Source organism: Python bivittatus, unplaced genomic scaffold (assembly GCF_059951505.1).
Source record: "Python bivittatus isolate LINGU-HERP-01145 unplaced genomic scaffold, Pbiv_v1 ctg000480_np1212, whole genome shotgun sequence".
In the NCBI taxonomy this organism is placed as follows: domain Eukaryota; kingdom Metazoa; phylum Chordata; class Lepidosauria; order Squamata; family Pythonidae; genus Python; species Python bivittatus.
In genome coordinates, this window is record NW_028277075.1 from 59,859,567 (window position 1) to 59,880,447 (window position 20,881).

At 38.4% G+C, this 20,881-nt stretch overlaps 1 protein-coding gene across 1 annotated transcript in view; it reads left to right on the forward strand.

The window, feature by feature from the left end:
* PTPRJ (protein tyrosine phosphatase receptor type J) overlaps positions 1–15,125 on the forward strand; it is a 98,967-nt gene extending 83,842 nt beyond the window's left edge. The window contains exons 15-23 of the mRNA XM_088146038.1: positions 554–592; positions 1,580–1,667; positions 1,948–2,038; positions 2,433–2,506; positions 2,595–2,729; positions 3,414–3,533; positions 6,813–6,973; positions 8,717–8,852; positions 9,034–15,125. Of these exons, the coding sequence (XP_088002164.1) occupies positions 554–592; positions 1,580–1,667; positions 1,948–2,038; positions 2,433–2,506; positions 2,595–2,729; positions 3,414–3,533; positions 6,813–6,973; positions 8,717–8,852; positions 9,034–9,192 (1,003 nt within the window). The 3' untranslated portion in view covers positions 9,193–15,125. The remainder of the gene's footprint in view (positions 1–553; positions 593–1,579; positions 1,668–1,947; positions 2,039–2,432; positions 2,507–2,594; positions 2,730–3,413; positions 3,534–6,812; positions 6,974–8,716; positions 8,853–9,033) is intronic.
* The last annotated feature ends 5,756 nt before the right edge of the window (positions 15,126–20,881 follow it).

Sequence of the window (20,881 nt, forward strand, 5' to 3'; positions counted from 1 at the left end):
AGGTACCTCTACTGCAGTTTCTTCCACCAAGACTCTCCAAATGGGTTAGGTCTGGAACTCCCAGAATTCCCAGTTAGATCATTGTCTCTGTGGTTTCCTCTAGATAACTTTGACTAAAAGATCCAGTCAGCATAGCTATTAATGGATTATGGGAGTTGTGATTCAAAACATGGAGAGCATGTTTTTGTTTAATCTTCGTTTCGATCTGTTGCTACACAGACCTTTTTCTTGGTTATAAGCTATGTATTCTGGAATGATAAGGCAGGATTGGTGGTTACCCAGATCTGTCTTGTGACAGAAGATTAAACACACCATCCTTTAGCAATTTCTGAAAACACATGTGTTGTCTACCCAAAAGTCTGGAGGTTGAGTCATGGCAATTCCACCTGGATGACTGAGAATTTTCATAAACATATTGCCTACCCAAGAGCATAATTTATGGCATCATGTAAGTGCATTAACCAAACCTATGAAAAGCTACATAGCTAGTTTGTTGTGAATGTTAAAGGATGAAAATCCCAACTAACTTGTTTTCAAATCTCCAATTTTATAGGAAAGGTAGAAATAACGAAGTGCCATTTACACAAATTGAGTGAGTTGAATGCTGCTTTTTTTTTCTTTGCCTAGTACTCAGAAATCTGTTTGAACTATTTTTTTATCTGATCCTGGTTTGAAAACGGGTGGGACAGAATGATATACAGAGTCCACTGGAGTTGGGTGGCCAATATATTTAAATAAATAAATACATTCCATAACATTTCCAAAGCTTTACAAACATTTAAGGTCATTAGAATTTTAATAAGCCAGCTAACCTTTAAGAAAACCATCCACATAGTTACTAATTGTGCAAGTGGTATCACATCTAGTTTAATCTTAATATTAACTATTTTAAAGTCCTTCTGAATGAAGTAACATATCTAAGAAGCAGGAAAAAAGGAAACAAATAATTGGAAATGGCATTAAGATAGCTTAAAATCTGGATAAGATAGGTTTTTAACGCAATGCATTGGTTTCAAAACTTAATTGGAACCATTCATATCACAACAGGGAATTATTTTATGGAACTTATTACAACCTTTGCTAAATCCCAAGTATTATATATGAAAATTGTTTTGCTCAGTTAATAAAGACTATAACTAATGCATATTTTTTTTCTTTTTCTTTCCTTTTTCCTTTCCAGACCTAAAAAGTAAGTAAATAATTCAACCCTGAATAAACAAACAAAATTAATGTGTCTCCCTCTCTACCCAAGTACTTACATATTATGATTTCTGCTTAGTTTCTAAGCTGTTTAGTGTTGATTTAGGGTTTGAGTTGAGTGAAGTTTTATTATCTTCCTTTACATGTTAAGCACTTCACTTGTCAAGTGACTATGCTTTTGATCTTTGGAATTTCTGAATTGCTATTGTCTCTAATTCATACCTTGATATGCTTTAGCATTTCTCAGTGGACACATTTGGTTCTTATGCATGGGAGTTTTTTGCATAATTAAGGGGTTAATTCCCAAAGTCTCAGTCCTTTTTTGTGGTTTGAACAAAACTGTGCACTAAACAGTAGTTGCTGTTTTTGTCTTTTACAGATCAAAGTTACTTAAAGTTGACCATTATGAGTCTTATTTTAAGAAACAGAGAGCTGACTCAAACTGTGGTTTTGCTGAAGAGTATGAGGTATGCATTTTTACAATTCTTATTCACACAGGAACTATTTTCCATACATATATGGTCACTTCCATTATTAACTGAATTCTTGCAACTTGTAACAGTTATATATTTGAGTGGATTTCAGTAAAGAGCCAAAACTCAATTATGAAAGCAAAATAACAAGCAGAGATAAAAATGACCTTTCCTGGCATCCACTGTTACTGAAGTACAACAATGCTAAATGTTCAAAAACAATTTCTGTGTTTTGAGACAGAAAAGTAATAAATTATATCTTTCTCTGTTGTAGATTCTCAGGTTAGTTGGTGCTAATCAGCCTAAATTTGCTGCTGAATTGCCAGAAAACAAAGGAAAAAACAGATATAACAATGTTTTGCCTTGTAAGTTCCCCATTCTTGTTCTTTGTTTATTCTTACTACTACTGAAAGTAGTTTAGCTATAACTTTAAAAAATGTGATCATAACTTCCATTTGTGCAACAGCGATTCCTGCTAGCTTTTCTGCATAGTTATAATAGAAAATGCAACTTCGATTTTGATTTTAAATTCTCCATATTTTATTTGGGTCATGACAACAAATTTGGTATGGATGGTGGACCTGGGCTGTCATGTTTCAGTTAAGAATTATGAAGGGAGTTCATATTGTATATATTTATTTTTTGTATTCTGTTTGTCATTGGTTTTAATTGATTTTATGATTGTTCACCACCCAGAGTCTCTCGCTTGAGATGGGCGGCCATAGAAATTAATTAACATCTCTTTTTTTCTCCTTGCAGATGATATTTCTCGCGTTAAACTTTCAATTCAAAATCATCCAACTAATGATTATATTAATGCAAATTATATACCTGTAAGTCTTCCTGGTCTGTTTAAAACCCATGTTATTTAGTGTGGGGAGGTTGTTAAAAAATGATACTGAGGCCATACTTTTATCACAGGGGTATAACTCCAAGAAAGAGTTCATTGCTGCACAAGGCCCTTTGCCTAACACTGTGCAAGATTTCTGGCGCATGATCTGGGAGAAGAAGATTTACACAGTTGTTATGTTGACTAAATGCATTGAACAAGGCCGGGTAAGTTTTTTAAAATTCTGGGACCAGTTACAAAACATCACAGCACACAACAACTGTGCTACACATGAGTGGCATTAGAATTTATTTAAGACTATTATTCCCTGCTCCTTATACAAAAACTATTGCCAGTTTCTGAATAATTAAGATGCAATATATATTGCTGGTAGAGAGAGCTGTGCAAGGAAAAGCCAAGATTCAGATTCTGTCCACACTAAAAAATGAGTTTAGGAAAAGGATAGGAGAGTGTGGTCAGTTTTGACAGGGCCAAAATAAAAAGTCAATTATTAACAGATACATATTTCCATTTAGATTTTATTTATATTCTTGGAGATAATGCAGCTACGAAGGAGCAGCTGATCCTCCAGCATGTCATGTCTATAGACATAGAGGAACAGATAATTAGAATAGTGCTCTGTGGCAAGGATGAGACGGTTTCGTGTAACTGATCTCTAGATGGTGATTGGAATCATGTTAGTCTTCAAGGTAGAGGAGACATGGTTTTCAGTAGTTTCTTGAGTTCTCTAACCATGCTGGCTAAGAATCTTAAGAGTTATGGTTACATCATGTCTGTCTGGTACAATGTTATTGAAAGCTGATTTATTGTAATATCTTTCAGCTATGGTATCTCCAGTCCAAGAAAGGATTTGACAATAACATTATTTTACATGTCATTTATACTTTTAGACAAAATGTGAAGAGTATTGGCCGAACAAACAGTCCATGAAATATGGGGATATAACAGTGGCCATGACTTCAGAAATTGTCCTTCCAGAGTGGACAATAAGAGATTTCTCCATGGAACAAGTGAGTTGTGATCCTATATTTCAGAGCACTCTGATAAAAGCAGATTACCTGGACTCTTGGCAATCAGGGTTCAGACCCATGGTATGGGGCAGAAACCGCATAAATGACTTGTGGCAAGGCATGGATGGTGGGAGCACAACCATTCTTGACTTGCTAGACAGCTTGGCAGCCTTTAGTATTGTGAACCACAGTGTCCTTCTGGGCTGCCTATAAAAGTTGGAAGTGGGAGGCACTATTTTATGGTGATTCCATTTCTTTCTGAGCAGACAAGTCTGTGGTAGTAGGGGTGGTCAAACCTGCAGGCACCTCAGGAATACATGGAGATCGTGGCCAGGAGGGCCTTTGTCCAGCTTCATGTGGTACCCCCCACTGAGCCTGATCTAGAACAAGGTCACTTACACCCTTCCCCTTTCCATCTTGATCATGGGGCTGCCCTTAAAGATTACTGAATAGTCAGGGGTCAAGATGTTCAATTGGGTGCCATCAAGAGAGTAATGAAACCTAACCCCATGCCAATGGATGATCTCACCAAGTGGTTTTATGTAGACATTGAATGAAAACAGCCCTGTAATACACCCCCATTTTTATCATTTAGTTATGATAAAATAAATACTGTAAAACTGGATTTGATAGAGTTAATTTTTCACCAATGCACCAAGATTGGCATTGGGCCTATGTTTTAACAATTCTGTGTGGTTTGTTTCTAGAGCTAAATTTAGTATTTACTTACTTACTTACTTAAGATCAGTTCATATCTTGGCTTGTCTCAAGGAATTTGGGCAGGAAAACAAATACTTTAAACCCCTGAAGTTTGGAGCTAGGCAGAATTTTATCAGTCTTTAATTAAGAATACATGTGCCAGGATCCAGAAATTACTCTTATTTTTAAATTATTCCTGATAGGAGCAACATAGTGACTACAGATTTCAGAATGGGGGGCAATAAATTATTCCCCACACCGAAATTCAGAGGATAAATCCTTTTCTTAAAGATCATAGTAAAACTACATACAGTCAGGTCCAGAAATATTGGGACATCAACACAATTCTAACATCTTTGGCTGTATACACCACCACAATGGATTTGGAATGAAACAAACACAATGTGCCTTAACTGCAGACTGTCAGCTTTAATTTGAGGGGATGTACATTCAACTCAGGTGAACGGTGTAGGAATTACAACAGTTTGCATATGTGCCTCCCACTTGTTAAGGGACCAAAAGTAATGGGACAATTGGCTTCTCAGCTGTTCCATGGCCAGGTGTGTGATATACCCTCAGTACCCCAATTACAATGTGCAGATAAAAGGCCCAGAGTTCATTTCAAGTGTGCTATTTGCATTTGGAATCTGTTGCTGTCAACTCTCAAGATGAGATCCAAAGAGCTGTCACTATCAGTGAAGCAAGCCATCATTAGGCTGAAGAAACAAAACAAACCCATCAGAGAGATAGCAAGAACATTAGGCGTGGCCAAAACAACTGTTTGGAACATTCTCAAAAAGAAGGAACGCACCGGTGAGCTCAGCAACACCAAAAGACCCGGGAGACAACGGAAAACAACTGTGGTGGATGACCGAAGAATCCTTTCCCTGGTGAAGAAAACATCCTTCACAACAGTTGGCCAGATCAAGAACACTCTCCAGGAGGTAGGTGTATGTGTGTCAAAGTCAACAATCAAAAGAAGACTTCACCAGAGTGAATACAGAGGGTTCACCACAAGATGTAAACCATTGGTGAGCCTCAAAAACAGGAAGGCCAGATTAGAGTTTGCCAAACGACATCTAAAAAGGCCTTCACAGTTCTGGAACAACATCCTATGGACAGATGAGACCAAGATCAACTTGTACCAGAGTGATGGGAAGAGAAGAGTATGGAGAAGGAAAGGAACTGCTCATGATCCTAAGCATACCACCTCATCAGTGAAGCATGGTGGTGGTAGTGTCATGGCGTGGGCATGTATGGCTGCCAATGGAACTGGTTCTCTTGTATTTATTGATGATGTGACTGCTGACAAAAGCAGCAGGATAAATTCTGCAGTGTTTCGGGCAATATTATCTGCTCACATTCAGCCAAATGCTGCAGAACTCATTGGACGGCGCTTCACTGTACAGATGGACAATGACCCAAAGCATACTGCAAAAGCAACCAAAGAGTTTTTGAAGGGACAGAAGTGGAATGTTATGCAATGGCCAAGTCAGTCACCTGACCTGAATCCCATTGAGCATGCATTTCACTTGCTGAAGACAAAACTGAAGGGAAAATGCCCCAAGAACAAGCAGGAACTGAAGACAGTTGCAGTAGAGGCCTGGCAGAGCATCACCAGGGATGAAACCCAGCGTCTGGTGATGTCTATGCGTTCCAGGCTTCAGGTTGTGATTGACTGCAACGGATTTGCAACCAAGTATTAAAAAGGGAAAGTTTGATTTATGATTATTATTCTGTCCCATTACTTTTGGTCCCTTAACAAGTGGGAGGCACATATGCAAACTCTTGTAATTCCTACACCGTTCACCTGAGTTGGATGTACATACCCTCAAATTAAAGCTGACAGTCTGCAGTTAAAGCACATTGTGTTTGTTTCATTCCAAATCCATTGTGGTGGTGTATAGAGCCAAAGATGTTAGAATTGTGTCGATGTCCCAATATTTCTGGACCTGACTGTATAAATGGGCATTTGCCTGCACCTGCATTAACCACATTTAATTCCAGTTAGTCAGCTTCTAGCATCATCATAAAAAATAAGAATGTTGAATAGAAAATTTAGGGTAGGAAATTTATTTGGTTCTTAATGTGAACTCATAAACATAGCTTGTTTTTTTTTGTCCCCTTGCTTGTATTTACCCTGACCAATTTGTCATTCTCTCTCTTCCTACCTTGGACCTAATTTCACTCCTGCTGTTTTGTTTCCAGTTATGCCACTTTTTGCCAACCTGGTGCCCTCAATTGTGCAAAATATCACCCCCAGAATTCCGAGTGAGCTTTGTTGTTGGCAACACTACCTGATAATTCTGGGAAATAGAGTCCCAACACAACGGGAGGGCACCAGGTTGAGGAAGGATGTACATTTGCCCAGATAGCTTTGATCTGCCCACCTTTACTTTTCTCCCAATGTGCATTTCCTATGTTTGATATTACAGGACCCAGGTATATGAAATATGAGTACTTTTGATAGCTTGTCTGAACAAAGCTTAATTTTTTAAAAAAGTAAGGCAAGGATGCCAGGAGGCATCCACGGGAATAATTTATTTGTGAGTTCTAACTCCTCCTCTGTATTTTGACAAGAGTGATTCACCGGAAAGTCATCCTGTGCGTCAGTTTCACTTCACTGCCTGGCCTGATCACGGGGTTCCAGAAACCACTGACCTCCTCATCAGCTTCAGGCACTTGGTTCACGAATACATGACGCAGAAGCCACCATCTTCTCCAGCCTTAGTTCACTGCAGGTACAAAGATAATATCTTTATGAACATTAAAGTATGATTCTGTGTAGTTGTGCTTGTGTACAATGAGTGGCAGTTTTTCAAAGATATTCATGGAGATGACTGCTTTTAACATTATAAAATCAGACAATCAGGTAGTAAGTGACAGTGCCATATGACAATTAGAACTCAACCCACCCTTGAAATGCACGCTATCAGTCTGACACACATACATAAGGTGCACCCAGCCTTTTGGCTTTTAGCCTCTTAAATCATCTGAACAAGGGAGGCTATTTTATATTGATTATATTTGAACGTTACACTCAACCTTGGATTTCTGTATTCTCCTCCTCCATGGCCAGAAGTGGGCATTCAGAGTTTTTGTATTTACTTTTAAGTAATTGTGATGCGTCAGTCAGCTAGAGCAACCAACTACAGTTTTTGACTTGATGGCATCTAACTAGTTGGTTTAAAACAAACTAGATTTGAACTATGATCACTTGTCTGGTAGAGCGTCATGCTGCCACCTATAGCAGACAACCTGGTCCCAGCCAACTGGATGATCCAAGGGAGAGGAATGGACTGAGATGAGAGCTGTCTGTATATTTGCAGATATGATAGCATGTGCATCAAGGCATGTATCAGAGAGAGACTATATGTGTGTTGGGGACATATGCACTTGATAAGCTGTACAAACGTTGGGATGAAAAAACTGCCCCTCGTGGTTTAACTTAACATGCGTATGCAGTCACTGAGGCATAGAGTGTTGCTAAATGGTAGCTACCCCAAGTGGCAGAATTTTTTCAAGGTCATGGAGTCAAAAACAAACCAGAGGGAGACTTAAAGTCAGGCTCCCTCCAGCTTTAAATAATTTTATATTAAACCAAAGCAGCTGTGGGGAAGGAGAGGATCAGGACTCACATCCAACTTGTGCTATGAGAGTGTATTTTTTTTCCTTTTTCATGTGCTTTCTTCTAAATTCCCCTTCCCAAAATGCATTATCTCATTCTGTAGACAATCAAAATATAAAAACAAACCAATCATTCAACCTTTAGCGCAGTTGTCAAAAAAAAAAAATCCTAAGGGCATGGTCATGCTTTCTTCTTCATCCGTTTTGAATCCCTGCCTGGGCATTAGATATTTTGTTTTTAAAAATTGGAAAGCCACTTTCTTGTTATCATAGTCCTAGTAATTCAAAAGCATCTGCACTTTCTTTTTTCCTTCTCCATGATCCTTCTGCCAGCTGGCAAAAAAAAAATTATGCATAAACTGGCTTGGCTGTTGCTTTGGGTAAGTAGGTAAAGCCTCCTTCAAGTCAAGGTTGACTCCTGGTGGCTTCACAGATGCAATCATGAAGTTTCCTTAATGATGATACAGAAGTGATTGGCCACTGCCTTCTTCTAGTATAAGGTTTTTTTCCCCAGTTTCCCAGTCTAGCCTATAGCCATATTATTCCTAACAATCTCTCATCCATGTAATCCAGTAATCTCCCATCCACACCTTGACAAGATGATGAAGATGGTTTTTGTTTACATATAGTACATTATACTTAACCACATTGTACTCTAGTCCCTGGAAAAACAGCATATAGATTAAATAGGGTAGCTGCACAACTAGCACATTATTTTCCTTTCTTTTTTTTTTTCCTTACATAGAAGAGACAAAATTGGGCTGTGCTGTCTTTAAACTGGATTGTAAATGTAATGGTTGAAAAATATAATAGAAGAATGAGATGAAGGTATTCAATCCTATATATTGTTTTAACAGTGCTGGTGTTGGGAGGACGGGAACCTTCATTGCAATTGACCGTTTGATCCAACAAATGGAGATGGAGAACACAGTTGATGTGTATGGCGTTGTATATGATCTACGAATGCATCGCTCTTTAATGGTACAAACAGAGGTATGGACAGACTGCTATTCTAAGCATGCAGAACAATAATTGGATATGTCATGATTATTAGGGCTGTATTGTGCTTTGGATTTGATCTCCAAAGTGCTCCAGAGTACATAGCATCTTCAAACTGATGGGTACATCTTCTAAAACCTATGGTAAAGATTGCATTGTCTTTTTCTCCTCTTAGGATCAGTATGTCTTCCTAAACAACTGTGTTATGGACATTATTAAATCTCAGAAAGAGAAGAAAGTGGATCTCATCTATCAGAACACAAATGCCATGGCAATCTATGAGAACTTCACGCCTTCATCATATATTGGGAGGGCAAATGGCTACCATGTATAACTACAAAGGAATGACATGCTTCCCATTTAGGCCTTTTTCAGAAGAGAAGGAATACGCACTGCTTTTGTATGACTTTATACACAAAGATTTCAGAACTTGCTTTGAAGATGCACATGTGAAATTGCCAGTGGAAACTGTGGTTTCGATATAGTGTTAAAAAAAAAAATCTATACTGTACTTTGCAGAGAATTTTTGCATTGAGGGTTGATAAAGCAAAATATTGTGAAATTAATGTTGGCTGAATAATAAGATCCCTTTTTAAAACTTCAGAAGAGTGAAAAACACAGACACTTTTAGATTATTTTTTTAAAATGTTCATGTTCAGATTTCATAGGATACTGATTCTGTTGTTCCTGTTCCAGAAATATTAATGATGCATATTGGTCACATTTAAGTTCAACAGTGACTGCTCAAATTCTTTTATTTAAGATGGGAACACATATACCTTTTATAAATAGGATATTTTATTATGTAATTGTGCCTTTCTATTTTGCTAAAGACAAAATAATCAGAGATCTATATTTTTGTATTGAAATTCTCAGATGAAATCTAACATTTGAATATGATTATTGTCAATTTCTTATCTGGAATACTTATGCTTATTCCTTCCTTATGGAAGTAGCAACCATTCATTTATATGATGCTTTATTCTGCAGAAGCTTTACTGCAGAATTAATTTACTTGATCATGTGAACACAATAGCTATCATGTCATATTTTGGTTTTATAAGAAAGACAAGGCTTTCTTATATCGGTAAAGTAAAATTCATCCAGTTTTATTTTCATGTTTTGAAAATATTTTCCACTTTCCTAAATTTTTTTATGTGTGTTGCAGACATATTCATATTATTTCTATGCCCTTTGAAGACCCTGGCTGATCTATTTCTCTGCACCATTTTCTTCTTTGACCCCAGTCTTACTTTCCCTTATTACCTTTTCATTGGAGTGTGTATAATGACCAGAGATTTCATCTGATGTCATAATTTGGATGCTTAGCAATTCTTGTGAATTGCTATTGTTGATCATATTCGACAACAGTAAGGACAATGTGAAAGAAAATGGTGATGAGAAATAGCAGCTGCTTATGAAACAAAAGGAAGTCAAGCTCTGACTTTGTGGAATATGCTAATTTCAAAGTAAATATCAGAATAAGGTATATCCAAAGTACCCATCAATACTTGTGACCACAGGTTTAACTATTAGGGGTGTGCAACTAATAATACAAAGATGGGAGGAGGGTGAGTTGATTGACAACTCTAACTTCCTATCAAATTTAATGGTTTTATCAAGGTTTTCAAATCATAGTTCTTCAGGACAAGTTTTTTTAAATAATATGTATCTGCAGTGATCAGTGCTTTAGTAGTTTTCCACCCAGAAGCAGGTATATTAAAGGTGGAATTTATGGGACCTGGGAATATCATAACAATGGCTTCCTGCTTGACCATGGTAGTTCAAGTGTCTCAGTCATGGCATCCTTCCTATGCATTATCTATCCCAGTCCTCTGGTGTCTAAATATGGTATTTAATGCTGATTAGACAGGAAAAAAGGAAATTTATTTCATTTAGCAATTTGCGAAACCCTTCTGTATATGTTCCTTTCATAGGTTGATCTGTATAGTTTCACTATTTTAATAAAAATCCCATCCAACTTAAAACTGTAGAAACCCCCACTCCAGAAAAATGGACTTACTCTTCTAGAACAACGCAAGCTTCTTAGTTAGAATCTTCTCTGTGTTATATGTTACTTTAATAGCAAAAGTCCAAATAAACAAATGGGGGATTAGTGCCTTCTTTTCTGGCAACCTGTTAGACAACTGTTGCACAAAATCTTTTCAATCTATTCATATGAAACTGAACAAACATAAAAAGTTAGATGGGCTTACTAGCTGAACAAGTGTTACTCAGATCTTCCAAAAAACTTTTAATGGCATTTTTTTCTATTTTAAAAACAATGTTTCAATATGCCCAGCACAACCCCCTTATACTTATTGACTTAAATTTAGGAGGCTTAATTCCTTTGTCATGGGAGGGATAGTCTACATTCAGAGGCTACACATAGCCCCCATCTCTTCACTGTTACACTGCTTACTTTCGGTAACAAAATGGCCATTTTTCAGCATCACTTGCTGAAACAAATGGAAGTAGGCCCACTCCCACTTTATCTCTTGAGACCTTTGCAAAAGCTCTGAAATTTGGTCCCTTTGCTACCAGATTTCATTGGTGTCATTTGGGGGCATTTGGGGAGAATTTGAGAAGATTCCAGTTATGGGAATAGAGTTGTTTGCCTTACCCACTCATTTCTACATTCCCAAAAGGGGCCAAATTTGTATTCCATCCTTCCCTTGCAGCCCCTTGCTGCAGGCTAGGAAAGTTGTCCACCTCTGTCTTACAAGAACCTACCATTCCTGCAATTTCCATGAAGTTATGTTAGAAAGACAAAAGATTCTAAACAGAACTTGATTTCCAGTTGCACTCAGTGGAGACACTGAGATTTGCATAATTAAATTTCATATTCAGGTCCCAAATTGAACCAGCCAGAGTTGGATTTGACTTTTTCTGAATTGGAGCCCAAATTAAATCTTACACTACCTACATAAAAACTTGTTATTGTGTTGCAAACTGAATACTGTAGTGATAAACACATTTGTGATTTCCCATTAAGTCCAGTATTATCACACACACCCTTCAAGTATTCTCAGGTTTCCAAATACCTATAGAAGAGTAATACTTGGTTCACAATATGCAAAACAACTACAGAATTGCCCCATTGTTCATTTTGAGTGCCCATTGCAGAGTGAACAGTTTATCCAAGTTGTAAGATTATTAGTTGTCACTTCAGGACTGACCACAAGTGGCATTCTTAGGGAAAGAGAAAAGCTATGTAGCTTTAACTATGGTTTGCATATGACTATTCTTATAGTGTGTGGTATTGGTGGGGTGGGTACCCCTCCTGTCCTGGCTATATTTTTGTGTTCTTTTCTGTGATGAAGATTTATTTAAAAGTGCAATATTTGATTTATTGAATGAATGATTGCCTCTATTTGAATAGAGTTTACTCAGGTTCAATATTTTTCCTGTTTGTTCTGTGGTTCATGTTCTTGTGCATATAATTTTCTGAAGCCTGAAGAACTCCTATGGTAGAGTAATCATATTTACTCTATTTCTTTCAAACTAAAAATACAAAGATCTACTGAAACTCTCAGCTGCAGAATATTTTATGCAGTGAAATACATACACACACACTCACACATATGTTGTGTATAAATATATATAATTGCTCTGTTTTTGTATTATGCTGCTGTAGTTTGTAATGGATACGATTAATGAAAAATGAAGGATTCTGTATTAAATTAATTTTGTTGGTACACTGATTTTAAAATTATGAAGGCATTTTTAATGAAGGACATGGTTTGTGAAAGGGAATCATATATTTCTTTTAGTCAATGCGCTGGCAGCATTAGAAACTGGTATGATATTTTGAGTGTATTATAGAGCTATGATGTATTTTAGTATTGTAGGTTTTACTCAGCTTTCTTCAGCGCAAACTCCCATTGCATTAAGCTTGTGAGCAAAACTGCTCACATCATTAAACTTTAAGATTTGGGGAAATTCCAGTGTCATGAAGTTTGGAAACAGATTGCTGTATAGAAATGTTTTCCTAGTCTATTCTGCGTCTACAGTACAGAAGTCCATCTTCGGTGGCTTATTTTACTCTGCTCCTTCAGTAAAATGGCACTGGATTTTGGTGTGTTTGTCCGAATGCGTTCTACTTGCCTTGTTTAGTTGAATAACTTTGTCCTTCTATCTTCCTCATTACTTTGTATACAAAGTATATAAATTACCAGTACATGGAAGTTAAATAGGAAGCAGGCCACCTCTTAATGTAACTTTAAGCTTGTGAAAGCCCATACAGATTGATTTATAAAGACAAGGTTCCTTTTGATGAAAGCTGGTGCGTAGGAAAAAAGCTTTGCAGACAATGTAACTGAGAAAAGAAACTGCTCAGGGATAACAAAATGCTAATCACATAATAACAGATTAGAGCAGCCTTCATGGGTTTTGAGGTAATTCCAGTTATCATAGAAAAAACTTCAGGGCCATTAGATCTGGGCTGCAAAATCCAGGATGACCGCTGTGAAAAGATGCAGAAAACTGTCTTTGCTGCTGTCTAGTGGTTGTCTGGATCTTTGCAACCCAGGTCTGGTAACCACACATCATTTCCCTTATGAACACACCAAAAATTGAAATATTGGTTGCTATAAAATGACCACCCAGCTATCCACAAACAATTGCTGGGTCAGAAAGTTACCAGAGTTTATGCCTCTTTCGTACTAAAAGAAATGGTATCTTTTTATAGGAAAGCAAGAGTTGAAAGATGTGCTTACAATTTATGCTGATAGGCACAATAAAAGTTAATAACTTAATGAAAGTTTTAGGGCTCAGGATCAGAGGTGAGCAGCAGGCGGAGTGATCTCAAACTGTGTTGTAAAAAGCTCTAAAATCAAGGCAAGGCCAAAGGAAGGAAGAGTGTCAGTTCTGTTTCACCTTCTGTAACTGGGGTTTGCATTATTGTTCAACTTCCATTGAAACCTGAGGCTAGAGGTGGGTGGCAGGACAGAACAGAGTTCTTGGAAATTTTATTTCCAAAGTGTGAGCCCTTTCTTAAACCTCAGAGAGTCTAACCAGTCTTACTTTGGCATTTTCGGCCAGGTAGTCTAAATTTCATATATAAATTCAAATAATTGTAGGGACTAGGAGTTGAACAAAGATAATTGGGGATTGCAGAGAGAGTACTGTAAGTTTTTTCCTAATTTCTTTCTCTGCTTCTTTCAAATTAATCATTTTCTGTTCATTCTCAACACACCAGGGAGATGCTAACAACTGTTTCCAGGTTGCAGCAAGTATGTTCTAGGTTGCAACAAATAGAAAACAGTGATATGCAGAACCAAGTGTCACGGCAGAGCCAGAGTTAGGAGGATCAAAAGAGGGCACCTGAATAATGTTCCATTTTACTAATTGGAGACAATTTTCATAGCCAGTTTCAAAATGAGAAAAATGTGTCTTAGTTGGTTCTATAGCTGCCCAGTTTTAAATAGCCATATGATAGGAATAAAACCAAATGGTCTGAGATATTAAAGTACTTCTGTTACTGACTGGCCTGGCCCTTTAGGCAGCAATAAAGGATGCCTAATTAACAATTTGTTGCTTTCAAGCTGCTTAGAGTCTAGTGCTTGAGGGGGCATATAAACATTTGTAAGAACTCATTCATTCATGCTATTGCTGCATCAGAATGGGGGTAGCATCACTTTTTCTCAGGCACCAAACCTGATCCTCTCCTATCTCAGTTTGCTCAGTTAGAAATCTAATTAAAGTGGCTTGAATAGGCATAGTTTTTCACTGGTTCGCTTGTTAAGGACTTCCTTTTGATTTAGGCTTTGAAATGATCCAGTGCACCTCAGAGCACTTTGTCACTCAGAGTGTACAAATCATCTGTTCTCTTTGCCTTAAAGCTCAGAGGAAGCATCTGAGTTTCCTTGATTCAAAGAAAGAAGAGAGCTGTGCCTGCAGCTGGGGCTCCTGGCTGTTTTTGCCACGCTGGTTCCCTCTGCCAAAGAGAGATGCCGCTGCTATGCCCAGTTCATGGCTGATCTCTTAGGAGAATGGCAACATCAAGCAACAGCTCATCCGTCCCCTGTCTTTGAATGCTTGCCAATAGTTTAAACTGGATTTTCCCCCTACCCAAAGCCTAATTTTAAAAGGGAATGTTCTTAGTTCATTAAGTGTTGCTGTTATGACTGTGTGTTCAGGTAACGGTAAAATTTCAGTGTTTCCTCCATTGTACAGTTGTTTGCAGTATATTGTCTTTTATTTTAATGAATTGTCTTTTCAATGATGTAAAAAGTAACTCAATAAAATATTGACATCAAGCTTTAAGTTGGCATCTTTCCTTTATGATTCAGTGTAATTTAATCAACTTGCCATGTCATTCATCTCATTCAAGGGCAACTTCAGATCTTTAAATCCCATCCTTAAGCAATATCTATGTTTATAAGCTTGAAATAGAGCATATAGATGAACCGCTGCAAGGTATTTTGCTGGAGGTATCATAAGCTTTGATGTAAGAGGGAAAAAAAGCAAAAACATTGTTTGTTGTGAGAGCTTAGCCAGTTGTAGTTTATTCAATAAACCGTGAAGATTTTACATTTACAAGTAGTCCTCACTTACTGACCAGCACCTCCATCGCTAAGCAATACAGTTGTTAAGTGAAATGTCACATGACCGCACCAGACTTACATCAGTTCTGCTGCAGTTGTTAAGTGAATCACCATGGGTTGTTTACACCATCACATGACCACGACTTGTTACTTCCTGCCAGCTTCCCCATTGACTTTACTTGTCAGAAGCCAGCTGTGAAGATCACAAATGGTGATCATGTAACCACGGGATGCTGCAACCATCATAAATGTACACCAGCTACGAAGTACCTAAATTGTGTTCATGTGACTGCAGGGACACTGTGACAGCCACAAGTTTGAGGACCTACTTTTTCAGCACCATCGTAACTTCGAACAGTCGCTGAACGAGGCAGTTGGTGAGAACTACTGTACAGTAGGAGTCAATGTAAACCTTGTAAGTGAACGTGACTTTGTCTGGATTTGGGCATGGGAAAGAATAAGCTGCTACCCTTTAATAACAAAGGTGAGCTGCACCTGATCCTTTAAAATGAGGAGAGAGGTGCTGAAGATCTAGCAGACAGTGGAAGAGGCAGTGCAGTTCTGTTACAGAAGGCACAGCACCTTATTAACTCCATCATTGCAAGTGATGGATGATGTCACTGTCAGCAAGCTAGATGGGTCATTGGTCTCTGCTTCACCATGGCAGGTGATAAGTTGTGTTAGATTGCTGTGTTTTTCCTTCGAGCCATCTACTTCCAGTGGCTTACTTTGGGAACAGTGGGTGATGACTGCCTATAGTAGATTTTTAAAAATGTTCAACAAGTGAATACCTAACACTGAATTTCAGGCCAGGTAATTGAAGAACAGGAATCTTTAGGTCCATTTCTTGCCAATATGATTTTCCCAAAGTTATCAAGTTATTAAAATGAACTAAAATATTTTTCATCACTACAAAAGAAAGCATGATTGTGGCCATATGCTTACCAGTATTTGTTAAGAAAGCTGTTGTACAATCTGTTGAAAGCAAGGAGCTTCAGTATTCCAGCATTAGATAGAATTTTTACTGTTTCAAAAATGTTTTTTATCTGTAATATAATACTTTTCTCTGTGTTCCAAGGAGCTTTCACCCCCTGATTCTTTAGATCCATTTTTATTCTGCTGAGAGAGTAATCTGTTTTCTAATACTTTTTCATACAGAACTTGTATTTTCTCTTTGTGCAGTTGTTCTACTTTAATTCTTTCCTTCTCCATGCCCATTTTCCCCCCAAAATCTACCCTTGACACTACCAAAACCTGGTCCATCCTGCATACAGAACTTTTATATACTCATCCCCTTTATATTGGTTCTTATTCATTCTTGGTGTTCCAGGTTGTCCAATTAAACTTTTTCTGTACCATTTTGTCTGATTCACTTATCCATCCACGTCACTTAACAGAACATATATTTTCTATTCCACAGTTTTACCCAAAATTCTTTCCTGATTCCTCCATTATTGTTATTCATTGGAATGCAACATGCAACTATCACCAATCTGTGGAGTCCTACTTCCATATACACCCACATCAAAAAGTATCCGTTCATTCTTTCTGGCATACATACTAGCTCATTAGCTAATTCACTCCTTATTAAACTATGCCTTCACTTCCCTGCAGGTATTCCTCCACACCACAAAACTAGACTACCTTCCTTCAGATCTACTATATCCTCCCCCTTCTTACGTTCACAAATACAAATCATATCTATTTTTCTCTTATTAATCCATGGATTTTAGCATAAAAATGTGTGCCTTCAAGTCAGTCTTAACTTTTGGTGATAATATGGAGAAATCTATGCAGTTTTTTCTTGGCAACTTTAGTATTTACTCCTTAGGTTTCCACTTGCCATGGTCATCACCTGATGGGCCATAGCTTTTGATTTCCACTACCCATCCTGGCTCTGAGCAAATGAGACTGTCACATAATGCTTTTTAGGAAGATAGAGAACTAAGTTACCAACCTTAGTTGTATCTGTGCCAGATGCAGCTTTTCTTGCTAATGGAAAGGGTAGCTCTGGGCACGTTTATGTTATTTTGTGTAGCCTAGGCTCCCTAATTTAGAAACTACATTGCAAGCCAACATATGGCCTACCTCCCACCAACTTTGATGTACATGCTGTCTAGTGACACACACTTGCTGGGTTTTTCTTTGGGCTTTTTGCAGGGCTGACATCTCTTCCATACTAATTGGAGGAAGGTTCCTCTACAGATCTTAACATCCAGATAGATAGATATTAAAGAAAAGTCCCCATCAAGTATTGTGATCCTAACCATTAAAGGCCATAAACCTCATTATTAGAATGCTAATGTTCATTTTTTAGGACTGGTGTTATATGGTCTCAGAAAGGTATTCTGGATAACAGCTTCACTTCCATATATACTAGATGGAATTTCTGAATCCCTCAAGGGTAGACCCATGTAGAGTGTATTGGAGTAATAAAAATGGGAAATTACTAAAGCATGGCCATTTCTGTCCAAAAAACGTTATAGCCTCTGTACCAAATTTGGTTGGCCAAGGTTATTCCAGGCCACCAATGTTACCTAGGCCTCAAGTGGTAAAGGTGGATCCAGCAGCACATGAAAGTTGCGTACCTGCTTCTTCAGAGGAAACCATCCAAAATAAAAAATACACAATTATTGGGCCTGTATCCCAAACCATGGTGTCTCTCTTTTCTTAGGATTCAGCTTCATGTTATTGGACCTCATCCACGCTATTACCAAATCCAGGCACTGGTTTAACACTTGCACAGCCTCATATCACTCTGGTGGCACCCAACCCCTTCCATGTCCTTACCCAGCAGCTTCATACAGATATGAGCCGCCCAGAGTCACCCATTGGGGGAGATGGGTGGCATACAAATTTAATAATAAATAAACAAACCAAGGATGAAAGAATGGACCTTGTGAGATCATACCACCCAGCAACCATGAAACCAAGCAGCATATCCCTAAAAAACACCTTTCTAGAGCCCATACAGAATTATGGGGTTGGAAGTGACCTCAGAGATCATCTACTCCAACCTCTGCCCAGTGTAGGAATCCTCAGACCATCCCAGACAAATGGCTGTCCAATCTCTTCTCGAAAACCTCCAGTGATGGAGCACCCACAACTTCCGGAGGCAGGTAGTTTCACTGTTTAATAGCTCTCACAGTCAGGAAATTCCCCCTTATTTCAAGTTAGGAACATTTTCTGTTAAGTTTCCACCCATTGGTTCTTATCTTATCCTTGGGTGCTATGGAGAATAAATCCACACCCTCTGCCCTGTGGCATCCTTTCATGCATTGGAAGATTGCTATCATGTTTCCTCTTGCCTTCTCTTCTTTATCCCAAGTTCCTTCAACTGCTCTTCATAGGATTTATCCTCCAAGCTCCTTACCATCCTTGTTGCTCTTCTCTGCACTCTTTCCAGTTCCTCAGAGTCCTTTTTATACTGTGGTGACCAGAACTGGACACAATATTCCAAGTGTGGTCTCACCAGTGCAGCATAGTTCTATCACTTCCTATGATCTTGACACTATACCTCTGTTGATGTAGCTCAAACCTGCATGGCTCTTTTGGCAGCTGAGGCAGACTGCTAGCTTGTGCTTAATCTATGGTTTACCAAGACACGCAGATCCATCTCGTGAGTACTACTGCTAAGCCAGGTGCTGCCTATCGTATACCTGTGCATCTGTTATTTCCTGCCTAAGTGCAGAACCTTACACTTCTCTCCACTGAATAGCATGTTGTTGAATAGGGCCCAGTGTTCAAGTCTATCATGATCCTTTTGATTCTTGAGCCTATTTCCTGAAATGTTACCAGTCCACCCCAGTTTTGTACCATCTGCAAATGTTATCCCTTGATTCCTTCTATTCCCTCATCTAAGTCATTTACGAAAATGTTGAAGACCCATCCTGAGGGCAGAATTAGAACCATGAAAGAACAGCACCTCCTATCCCAACCCCAAATAACTGATTCAGTGGGATAATTTTAGTGAATAGTGCCAAAGGCCACAGAAATACTCAGGAGGATGAACAGAACTGTACTTTTTCCAGTCTTTCCCAGACTATGTGGCACAGTATCCAAAGTGCCTTTGATGCAAAAAGCAGGTTCAAAATCCAACTGGAATGGATCCAATTAATCTGTATCCTCCAAAAACTTATAGAGATGATCAACCACCACCCTCTCAAGTATCTTGTCCAAGACAGGGATATTTTGATAGGACGTTTGTTCTCAAGTACCTCCAGGTCGAGGGATGTCCTCCTCAGGAGGGACTGAACCATCTCTTTCAAGGTTTAATGAGGCATTTATCATTTCTTGGAGCTCACCCTGTCTCTTCCTCTGCTGGATTTTAATAATCTAGATCAGCAAGGATCTAAAGTACATGTCATAGGCCAAAGAAATGCAATCATCTTGTCCTATCCACAGTCCTCAGAAACTGGAAATGATCCCACAAAACATGATCAGTCAGTGCAGTAGACATCTCCCCAGATCAAGACTATCAAACTGCTGAAGATTTCTGTCTAAACCTTTACACTGTTGAGTGCTTAAGATCTCTGTGCTTGCTAATTGCTAATTTTAACTATTGAATACCAAGTGGTTAACTGGGGAGGATTTTCATTAAGAGAATAGAGCAAGAGGCTTTAAAATCTTAACACAATAGTATACAAGGTTTCTTCATTTCCACACTCCTGCTTTATTTTCAATAACCTTGAAAAGAAGGAAGGCTGAGACCTTGTCAGACATCATCCAGTGAGCTTGATTGCTGACCAGGGATTTGAAGCCAGATCTCGCTAGTGAAAGCTTAACAAACTTTCTATTTATATCATATTTTCTCCAAAACAGAGATGGGGCTCTCCTGATGAACTCTCCTTTTAATCTCTCCTGCTTTCCTTGCCTCCCACCCCATCAGCTTCCTTCCAACAGTAAATGCTAATTAGGATAGAGGAATGCATGTGTTTGTCAGAATGTGTGTTGTGTGGGGGAGAAAAGAAAGAGAGAGATTAGAGTTGCTTTGTATGAAAGCAAATATTAAAGTTGCTTCAGATTTAAAAAATGAAGGGGGAGGTATTTATTTAAGAACATCCCTCTCCTTGCATTATTTTTCTTTTTCCCTGCTTCCTTTTCTGTCTGAGGACTGTTAATAGAGAAAGTATGTCGTGTCAAGCTACTCTTTGTGCCCAGCTTGCATGCATACTCCATGGTAAGAGCATTCTACAGCATGACATACACAGGATTCACACATTGTGCTAAGCCTGTTTAGTCTTGGCTTAGTGCAATGGGTAAACTCAGGCATTCTTTATGAACGCCCCCACAATCTTAGCTTAAGAAATGCTCAAGGGGTCGTGTTCAGGAAGGGTGGCTGGAAAGAGCTGCCACATACAGCAGCAATTGTGATTATCCATGCTGGGGAATGTTTCCTCAATGCAACAGGAGTCATGATGATTAGGAACTGTTGTGTTTTAACCCTCGTTATGAATAGAGTGTATACTGCTTAGA